The 11767-nt window shown below is 32.5% G+C and overlaps 1 protein-coding gene across 1 annotated transcript; it reads left to right on the top strand.

Moving 5' to 3' along the window:
• The first annotated feature begins 717 nt into the window (after nt 1-717).
• On the top strand, nt 718-10179 carry LOC143045632 (neuroligin-4, X-linked-like). Its single transcript, XM_076218258.1, has 3 exons — nt 718-822; nt 6052-7583; nt 8663-10179. The coding sequence occupies exons 2-3, from the start codon at nt 6052-6054 to the stop codon at nt 9057-9059; spliced, it is 1929 nt and encodes a 642-aa protein (XP_076074373.1). The 5' UTR covers nt 718-822; the 3' UTR covers nt 9060-10179.
• The last annotated feature ends 1588 nt before the right edge of the window (nt 10180-11767 follow it).

Genomic DNA, 11767 nt, shown 5'->3' with positions numbered 1-11767 from the left:
ATTTCTGTGGGAAATATTATATTGCTAAAATTGTTTATTAAACCGATAAATACACTTTTTTTTGGCGATGACCACCCGATCATTTTAACTGTCATATGGTCCTCTGTGCCATGATTTATTTGTAATATATTTCTCATCGAAATGATGTGCTTTTAAAACTCAGAATTTCTGTTTTCCCCCTGCTGGATGCATTTATGCAAATAGTTATTTTTGTACTCAATTTATTTATGTTCCGAAAATGGATGCTTTAGACAAATATCAATTAATCGATCAACAAATTCTCACAATCAATCAATCAATCAATCAATCAATCAATCAATCGATCATGCAAAATCAATTACAGTAGCGGATCCATAAATCATTATGAGAAGGGACCCGCTAAGTCATGCTTCAGTTATTCTCTATATAATCAACCATTTTTTCCAACAAAAGGTAGGCCCTAAGCCCCCCTAAATCCGCCTCTGAATTAATTAGCCTAACAACTTGACCTGTCCAAAATTTCCGCGAGTTCAGTCATTTTTTTTTTAAATTCAAGCAGAATGAGAACACACGGTATTTGTTTTATACGCATGGTAAAGTATAAGATGAATAACAGACAAAGGACTTAAAGGAATTACACATCTGGATTACAAACTAACTGACCGAAAAAGTCTTTAAATTTTGTTTAAATCCCACTGATTGGTTTGTATTTTTTTACGTAATACACAGTATGATATTAGTCTGGATTTATACTGTCCTGGTCATGTATTTATGTGGACATTTAATGTTCTTTAAAATTTCATGAAAATCGGTTGTCATTAATTGTATACCTTTCATAACAAGGTAAGATTTTCATACACATGAAATTAACTGTATTACTAACAAATAATTACATTATATGTATGTTTCATTATGATAATTTATTCTGATTGGCTAACTGCACATCACGTGTTATTCCGTAAGCAATTGCATTGCTCAATAGAACTTTTCATTCCGGCATGATAACACGTGGTCCCACAATAAAGTGCACAGGTGAATTAAATAAAACAATAATAAATTTATTTTGTGTTTTCATGGTCATAGCTAAGCAAATGTAATTATAAGTATTGAATGCTTCCTTTTGTAACTTCATAGGGTTGTAAAAAGTGTTGACCGTGCGCACATTTTTAGTATGAAGCGTTTCCGCGCTTCATACAAAATGTACTTCGGTCAACGTTTTTACACCCCAATGAAGTTACAAAAAGAAGCATTCAATTCTTAAATAGTAATAATGGGTACACTAAACGAAAAAAAAAAAATATTTAACTCACTCATTTACATCATTAGAACGCCAATTGCTATTGTCCGATATTGCTGGTTTTTTTTCTGACTGCCGGAAATTTACCGAAATAATTGCAAAAGTTGTCGGAGGACACCAACAATTTAAGGCTTTGTGAATTTTAAAAGAAAGCCAATGTGTCACGGTACTAGTGAAATAATATCTCCTATACAATATTTACTTTTGGATGTATGACTTGAAATAATTAGTTTTTTTTCTTTTAGTTCCAATTGTGTCTTAATATAAATTTCCGATATCGATGCGTCCAAACATCGAAGCAGCTTAACAGTTTATGGTTATAATTGGCGCAATGCATTTGTACCAATTTTTAAAAAGTCCAATCTTTCATTTGCACCACAAGGTTATGTTTCATTTGCACCAAAAATAAAAAGCAACATTTGCGCAATTTTACAGGCAAAATTAAACATAGAGTATTTGAGGCCTAAAATTATAAAGTGTTCACATATTAGAGAAGTTAAGATGGACATTGTCAATTCTGAGACAGAATTTGATTGTTTCTTTTTATGTATGGGTCGGTTTAAAGCTGAATATATAGAATGGATTTTTCAATGACCAATTTATCCAAACTTGGAGTTCAAATATTAGTAACAGTCCTAAAAAGGTTAACTATTGCATTTATAAAGAAAGTTTTGCTTTCGAGAACTATTTCAACAAGCTAGACGATAAACACGTTTTCACTCTTTGTAGATTTAGAACCGTAAATCACAACCTCCCAATTGGATCTGGTAGATGGAAAAAAAACATACTTAGAGAAAATCGAACATGTTACTTGTGTTATAGAAATGAAATTTGAGATGAATTTCACTATATTTTAGAATGTACATATTTTTCAGAAGAAAGGAAAGAATTTAATATCTGTATTAAAATTTGACCCCAAAAAGTGCTCACCCTCTTCGCACTAAATGTGCCTTCAGTCACACTTTCACACCAACATTATACATTTACAAAAAAAAGCATTCAATTCTTAAATTCTAATATATGAGTGAAGGTTAACGATTATGTTTATTTGAAAATTTTATCAGTATTAATAAGGTCATAGTAAAAATGAATACATCACTTATCTACACTTTTCTGTGCTGAGTATATGTCTAATTGGTGAAAAGGGATTATGGAAGGGGAGGGAGGATTTTCAACCTCAATGGGTGTCATTACACAACCACAATTGATAAATACAACCAAACAATAAAATTTGAAGGTCAAACAGTTTTATTTTGATACTGTAGGTCAATTTAGATTTAGGCTGAAGTTTTAATAATTGGTAGATCTAGGTTATTTTCTTCGTATTTAATTGTGTGTATCCCTCAATTACTATCGGATTAGCACATAATTATATCGATAACAAATCGCAAGGTGTCTGGTTTACAGCACAAATTAGCAGATTGATCAAAATTTTATAGTTGAAAAATTTAGAATGGTAAATACATTTATATGAACTATATTGTACAACAATGATATTCATCTCTGATGGGTTAAACAAAAGTGTACAATTAACATACATATATATATATAACACATTATTTTTTTAGGTATTACATTAAATAGTCTTGTATAAGACATCAACGAAAGAAAAAAGCTTAACTAAATTACAGCTACATGTGTAAAGCATAATTATATCCGGGTGAAATTTGATCAGGTGGAAAAAATTTCACAGCAGTTGTTATTTTTTGAATCAGAGGAAAATATTTCCCTAGGATATTTTTTCCTTTGCCGTGAAATTCTATCTGGGTAGTTAAACTTACGAATAGTTATATTAAAAAAAACTTAATCTTAACAAATGCTACGAAATAATAGAATGAAATTCAAAACAGTGTGGCTGTGGCCATTGATTGACACATTAAATTCATCCATTGACTGGGACAATTTACGTGAACGTTTGTCTGTAACGACCACTGTTCACGACGTACCTACGATAGACATTTAAACTGTGGGGTCACCAAAGGTTTCTTAACGCCTTTAATTATAAAATAATTCGAAAAATTAATCAGGAATAACCTTTAGAATGAAATTCAAAACAGTGTGGCTGTGGCCATTGATTGACACATTAAATTCATTCATTGACTGGGACAATTTACGTGAACGTTTGTCTGTAACGACCACTGTTCACGACGTACCTACGATAGACATTTAAACTGTGGGGTCACCAAAGGTTTCTTAACGCCTTTAATTATAAAATAATTCGAAAAAATAATCAGGAATAACCTTTATGTTTTGATTTATATAATTGATATAAATCAAAACATCGTGTTATTTCTGATTAATTTTTCGAATTACTTTATTAAGGTGTTGAGAACCTTTGGTGACCCCATAGTTTAAGTGTCTTTAAAAAGTACATAGTGAGAAGTGGTCGTTACATACAAACGTTCACCTAAATTGTCCCAGTCAATGGATGAATTTAATGTGTCAATCAATGGCCACAGCCACACTGTTTTGAATTTCATTCTATGTTTTGATTTATATAATTGATATAAATCAAAACATCGTGTTATTTCTGATTAATTTTTCGAATTACTTTATTAAGGTGTTGAGAACCTTTGGTGACCCCATAGTTTAAGTGCCTTTAAAAAGTACATAGTGAGCAGTGGTTGTTACATACAAACGTTCACCTAAATTGTCCCAGTCAATGGATGAATTTAATGTGTCAATCAATGGTCACAGCCACACTGTTTTGAATTTCATTCTAATAGTGTATTTGAATTAAAACTAAATTGTTAATAAAAATGTATTATAATGGGAAATAATTTCACAAATTATCATTGAAAATAATGTCCTGAAATATTCAAGTAAATATCATCTTTTAAAAAGACAATTATCATGAAACATATGAAAGAAACCCAGAAGTAATTACAAAGACCATAATTGTGAAATAATATCATGATTAATCTAATATATATAAAATAAGGTATTAATTAGTGAAATAAAGGTAAAGGTGAGTTGCTTTCAGATCTAAATCAAAACGTAAAGGTAGAAATATAGTTGCATTACTACTGTAAACAGTAATGGAAGAATTTGAGTATGATGATAGTTTTGTCTGGGGACAAAGATGAAGTTGTTGATTATACCGAAATCATAGCATAAGAATATATTGGAACAAACGCAATTTCAACAGCTGGATAGTATTTACCTTGAAATATTATCTGTCTTATTAAATCATGTTTTACATGTAAGTCATCATTTAATATAAATGAATATAAAACTTTAGATTCAAGGAAAAATTTCACTATGAAATAGATTCAAGAATATGATATTTTAATATCTTTAAAATATAAATTGCTCATAATTACCTCCCTTTGATTGATAAAGTATGCAAATTTGTTCTACTTTGCGAAACATTTATAAATATGGTCAGATATATTTTGATTGCAAGTAACTTAAAAAGTAGTTAATGGGACTCTATTTCACAAGGTTCTGTGAAATATGGAACGGAAAATATATACTGGTACATACTATCTGCATAACACAGATAGATTTTTACTCCTCTGGAAAAAATCTACCTATGAAATAGCATATCTGAAAAATAAATTACTGTGACAAATTATCCCCAGGATAACATATCACAGAGAGGAAGAAATATACTGTTACAATTGCACTGAGTCTGAAGGTAATATCTTTGGTTAGCTTGTTTACTAGCTGAACCGTGAAGTCATTAGATTTCTTATAGTTTCGTTTTCTAAAATTTTCGGCTGAAGTTCAGAGATTTGATTTTTTTTAAAGCAGCTGTCGTCATCAATTGATGTCTACCTTTCGATCGTTGGCAATAAGCGCTTATTATTGTGATTGGTCGATTTTTTATTTCTTCTCTCCTCTTAAACTGACAAGGTCAAATATTTTCAAAACATAAAATATGTTGAAAGACGTGTTTAATGACAAATTCATGATAAAAAATCCAAATCACTTAATATTAAAAACAAAATGGGGGCAATTTTGGTACTGTAATAGTATATTGAAATGTTTACGCTGTTCAAGACTTGTGAATATTTTCCCGCGAGATGAATAAGTGAAGGTAGATCATAAAGATTTTATAAGTTCTTTCTAAAGTTATGCACCCTGATGACAATAAGATACCGAATTTAGTTCTTAAGATGCGTTTCCATGGTTACTTCAGTAATTCTTATACCTGGATGTATGACTCAACATCCGTATAAATATAGCCTCTTACAAAATCTTCTCCTGCTAAAAGTCAGGGGCGTTAACAAATTAATCTTTGTTTTCCTCCCCGGGTGTAAATAGTTTATCAGCCATGGTTGCAATTTACACCATTCAGATTGCAAGCTAGTAGCTTTCCAAGAATAACAGTTTGTTTGTTATTTAAGAATTGAATGCTTCTTTTTGTAAATTTATTGGGGTGTAAAAGCGTTGACCGAAGTACATTTTGTATGAAGCGCGGAAATTCCAAAAATGTACGCACGGTCAACGCTTTTACAACCCTATAAAGTTACAAAAAGAAGCATTCAATACTTATAATTACATTTTTTAGCTATGATCATGAAAACACGAATTTTATATATTTTATTATTTAATTCACATGGAGCACGTGTTATCATGAGTGAAAATTGTATTGAGCAATGCAACTGCTTACGGAATAACACGTGATGTGCAGTTAGCCAATCAGAATAAAATATTATAATGAAACATACATCTAATGTAGATATTCTTACATACTTATATCATGCAATTTATATCTCTTGGTTTCTTGAGGTTTTGAAATTTTCAAGTATAACTTAACTATTTTACAGATGTATAAACGAATCTGGAATTTATTTGCTCTTTTGCTGTATCCAGTGTATTCCTTTGGTGAAATTAGCTTACCTACTGAAGTGATTGTTTCGACAGAACTCGGGCAGATTAAAGGTTTACAGATGGATACAAATGGCAAGGCCATTCAAAGTTTCATCGCGATTCCGTATGCTGAACCACCAAAGAGATTCGAAAAACCGGAACCACTGAAATCTTGGGGAGGTATCATAGACGGCACAATAACAGGCGGAAGAATTTGCAGCCAAGTTATTGCCGACTGGATGGTCGATTTTCTCCCAAGTGGAGATATAAGTGAAGACTGTCTTTTACTAGACTTATTTGTTCCTGTGTCCGACACAACTTCCAACAAAGCAGTAGTTATTTGGTTTGCCGGCGAAAAATTTGAGTCTGGCCAGAGAGGACTTCTACCAACGTCAGATTTAGTTTTGTACGGAGATGTAATTAACGTAGTTGTAGCGTTTCGATTAGGTGTGTTCGGATTCTTTTCCACTGGTGATTCTGTTATTCCTGGAAACTTTGGGTTATGGGACCAGAAGATGGCAATAGAATGGGTTAAGTCCAATATACAAGCATTTGGTGGTGATCCATCTCGGATAACATTAGGAGGCTTTCAATCTACTGGACTATGTACCACTTTACAAGCAAGTTCTCCTCTAAATTTTGGAAATTTCCAAAGAGTTATGCTTTTCTCTACGGTTGCTAATACACATGGGGCGTTATGGAAAAAAGCAGAAGAATATTCACAAACTCTGGCAAATCAGTTATGCCCCGACGCGTCTCAAAATAGTGTGGTGTTTACTTCACAGCAAATATATGATTGTTTAATGTCTAAAACTGAAAGTGAAATTTTAGAAAAAGCGCCAATTGTGAGTGGTCTTGTTTCCACTTATTCAGACACATTTTGGTATCATTTTGGACCCGTTGTCGACAATGAATTTATTCTTCCTACAACTGACTTTAAATCTCTAATACCTGTAGATGTTGTGAGCACATTATCTGAATATGAAAATTTTATCAATGTTTACGAACAATTAGCACCATTACAAACTCAATATAACTTTGAAACAAGCCAGAAGGTACCAAAAACTGTATTATGCAATTATTACATTCCAAATATCATCTCTCCATTTTATCAGACCACAAAAATAGACGACCTTAAAAAAATGATATGCGACTGGTACTCGTCTAGCGATGAAAAAGAGCAAAGTCGTAATGTTCTTAGAGCAATAGGAGATTTCTTTACATATGCACCGGTAACAGATTTACTGAATACCCATTTAAAAACACATTCAAATAAGAAAGTTTATCTTTCTTTTTGGTCAGAGATATCGCCAGCAAATTCGTTTATGCAAGGCAATGAATGGATGAATGGAACTATCGATGTTGACGCAATGTTGTACTTATTGCAGACCAAAACTTTACATAGTTCTAACCCGGATGTGTTTCCAGACTTTCTTATATCTCTTACAGACTCTGCTATAAAATATTACAGCAACTTCATCAAAACCGGGTAAGTATGCTTACTTATTGATGGAGATCAACTCTGTCTGCAAATAATGAGAAAAACGCGTGCTGTGAATGGAACAAGATGGAAATATTTTCACTTTTCTACTATATAATAATAGATTATCGTTAGTCATCGCAACGATAATAATTTTCTCGCTTGAGTCGGTACGACGCAAGTGAGAAGATCAATCGAGTTGAGATGACCAATGATAATCTTGTTTATCGCTATTTTACCTATTATATTATTAAGTTGTTATAACTTGTATCCAATCCTATTGTATATTTAGACAATAAAATATGTTTTAACCAACCCTATTATATATATGACGACGTTGTAAATTTCTTTAACAGCATCACGTGGGCCCTTAGTTTCTAGCGATAATTATAATTTATCGTTGAGATGGCCAATGATAATCTGTTTATCGCTATTTTACCTATGACGTCATTGTCAATTTAATTCATTTCATTCATTGAAAACACCACGTGCACCATCTAGCGACAATTTTTCATACCACTTGACTCCGCTGAGAAGAGAAATTATTCTTCGGCAAGATCAAAGGCAAATTTCTTAAAAATAACGATAATCTTTCATATCACTCCACTGTGCTGAGAAAAAAATGTAAGTCTGTAAAATCAATGTAAAATTTCGTAACAAAGCGATAATATTTGTTATCGCTATTTTACGAAATTTTCCTTTGATCTTGCCGATGATCAACCGGATAGTCTATAATTCCATTACAGAATATTTCTTCCACTTGGAACTTATTTTATGACAGGAACTTCTATTTCGAATTCGTCACATTTTGACAATTTGAAGTGATATAGAAGACCCTTGCAAAGAAGTTTCTGCAAATGAACGCGATAAAAAAAAAACAAAAAAAAAAAAAAAACAGCGGTGCTGTACTTGCAAGTTTCTTATTAATCAAATGTTCTCTTACTTGTGAGTTACGAAGATAATGCTTACATTTTAAAATGTATAAATGGAGCAATGCGATTGTGACTTTATAAAAAAAATTGTCTGTTTATAATTTAAAGCTAAAAGTTGCAATAAAGTTAAATGAAAATTTATTTTACACATTTTAGAAACCCGAATGATGACCAACTGACACAAACATGGCCACAGTATTTACCAGACGACAAAGCATTTCTCAAAATGTCGGTAAAAATGTCAACAGGCTCTAATCTCTTTCAAGACAGAGTTAACTTCTGGTTAAACAATGTACCACACTTCTTGAATCCGACAACGACGAAAATATCAACAACATCATCAACAACAACAACAACAACTACTACTACTGCCACTTTTACTACTACAACACCAAAGCCAGTAACAAAAACGACGAAACGTCCACTCGTTATACCGAAATCGACAACTGTCAAGTACGACCCAGCAAATTCTTCGGTTACAACAACCCACTCGCCAAAACTTCTTTTTGCATCATTTATAATTCTGTTGTGGGTTGTTTTTCCTTTTTTGTAGTTTTCTCATGAACGGGACGAAACCAGAAGCGATTTGTGCAAGAAACAATAAATATGTAAAAGAATTTCTTCAATATTTCGTTTTTCTATTATTTAAAGTTATTTTAAAAGTTGCCATTCGATCGTTTTTTTTCAAAATTGGAGAAGTGCGGCATATCTTCTTATAAATCTGTATATATCTATGCACACAAGAACTTGTCAGATAAAGTGAAATAACCTGGAAATGATTACAGATTTTCGTTTCTTCATTTTCCATAGTTCAACCTTTATAGGTTTTAGACATGATGACATGTATGATAATTGTAACCTGGGACATCATATGTTTTATAAATTCTTTTTTTCTAAAGTATAATTATATACAAAAAGTTTATATTAATATGTACGCATTTACTATTTGTTTTATTTTATAGTGACTTTATTTTCTGAAATGACCTTTTTCCTGTGACTTTTTATCCGTAACTTTTTTCCCTACGTGTACATTCATTTATCTTATTTCAACAGAGAATCAAGATGATATAAGAAAGTATAGCTCACTGTATGGTCTTCAATAATGAGAAATCTCGTACCGTATCTACAGCTATATAAGGCCCTGACATGAAAAATGTGAAAGACTTCAAAAGAAAAAGCTGACGGTCAAACTAAAAACTATAATTACTTACAATTATAATAATTGATTCATATTAACATTGCAGTGTTATTTAATAAAATTTAAAGCTTATCACTACAGTATGTGAGGATCAATGCACATCTACGCAAGCTTTATATTATACGCTGCAAAGACGGGAAAAGTAGTTGGTGATTTCTGTAACTAAGTGGTATTGAAAATGAATTTTATTTCCATTAAAATTTTCAAATATGATATAAAAAAATGATACAGTACACTCAAACGTATTACTATTTTTACAATTGTTTAACCGGGATCAATTGACATAGTATGTAATAAAATATTTTCTAATTACAAATGTAGGAATTTTTTCTCTATATACACCACTGTAATATGTAATTTTCTTGTCTACAGTTGTTTTGCAATAATGTGTTTACCGTATATGCATATATTCTGACACTAGTATGCACATATAAGCTGTGTTGTTTTCTATAAGAATAAATTAAAATAACTCTTATATCTGTTGCATTATTTTTTTACAATTATTATTACTATATTTATAATCATTTTTTTTGTCTTAAAAGGTCAAGGTTTAAGAAAACTGAAATTGTACTTGAAATTCTTTTGACTTTTTGTTACAATAATTAGTATCATTCCCTGCAGGAAGCACGATAAGAACAAGAATAAGTATATATATCTCGATTTACCATATCTTTATCCCAATTTATTATGTCCACTATTTCATGTTAATTCATGTCAGCTCACACATTTGCCCAAAATTCTAACACATTGCAAGAAAAGAGCTAGTTTGTAAATTTTCTAAGTTAACAAAATGTACTGTTTTGAATAAAGGCGACGGACATTTGATTTTCTGTAGCGGGGGTTGAAAATAAATAACTATGCCCGGTTAGAACTGAACATAAATAACTTTGCATAAGGCAGGATGAGCATGAATATTCTCCAAAACTTAAGTGTGTCTAAAAAAGTGAAAATAAATAAGCAATTGCTATAAAATAGCTTCTTTTATTTATATCTGCCAACATGAACCTCTTGACTATTTTGATTTGTAACTAGTTACGCCATAATAAGCATATCACATGTGGATCTGCTAACCCATCCAGACAACTCTTGATCATCCCAGCATTTTGGAGTTCGTCTAGCCCATCCAGAGCACACTTGATCATCCCAGCATTTTGGAGTTCGTCTAGCCCATCCAGAGCACACTTGATCATTCCTACATTTTGGAGTTCGTCTAGCCCATCCAGAGCACACTTGATCATTCCCGCATTTTGGAGTTCGTCTAGCCCATCCAGAGTACACTTGATCATTCCTACATTTTGGAGTTCGTGTTGATTAGTCTGTTGTTATCTATGTTGCGTTTTGTATTCTATTATTTGTCTTTCTGTCATTTTTATGTTTCTTTCCCATGGCATTATTTATTCTTTCTTACGGAGTTTGATTATCCCTTTCGTATCCTTTGTCTCGCTTAAACAATGAAGACAATTAATCAATCCCAAAATAAAAAAAATAAAATAAAAAAAAATAAAGGTTGGTTGAGAACAAAACTTTAGGACAAAGAGGTGAATTTAAAATCATCCCCTCGAGCATAAAACGGACTTCATTACGAGCTGATGACGACAGGTATGGTCCAACTGTCGTTACCACAATCACGTTCTATGTATCTCGACCTATTTAATTAGACTTATCACCGACTGAATACTTAGATGAGCAACACGATGGGCATCACAAGGTCGTTTGCTTACCCTTCAAGGTTACCTGGGATGATGGGCGTCACAAGTGAAGCAAGGTCTGCTTACCCTTCAAGGTTACCTGGGATGATGGGCGTCACAAGTGAAGCAAGGTCTGCTTGCCCTTCAAGGTTACCTGGGATGATGGGCGTCACAAGTGAAGCAAGGTCTGCTTACCCTTCAAGGTTACCTGGGATGATGGGCGTCACAAGTGAAGCAAGGTCTGCTTACCCTTCAAGGTTACCTGGGATGATGGGCGTCACAAGTGAAGCAAGGTCTGCTTACCCTTCAAGGTTACCTGGGATGAACACAGGCTTTTGGTGGGGTTCTTGTTGCCCAGTCTTTAGTTTTCTAGGT

Source organism: Mytilus galloprovincialis, chromosome 9, assembly GCF_965363235.1.
Source record: "Mytilus galloprovincialis chromosome 9, xbMytGall1.hap1.1, whole genome shotgun sequence".
Taxonomy (NCBI): domain Eukaryota; kingdom Metazoa; phylum Mollusca; class Bivalvia; order Mytilida; family Mytilidae; genus Mytilus; species Mytilus galloprovincialis.
The sequence above is the reverse complement of the archived record's forward strand: the minus strand, read 5'-3'. Positions and strand labels throughout refer to the sequence as shown.

Coding starts and splice junctions, on each gene's coding strand:
- LOC143045632 (XM_076218258.1), top strand. CDS start 6,052: ATGTATAAACGAATCTGGAATTTATTTGCTCTTTTGCTGTATCCAGTG. Junction 7,584..8,662: donor AGCAACTTCATCAAAACCGG/GTAAGTATGCTT, acceptor TACACATTTTAG/AAACCCGAATGATGACCAAC.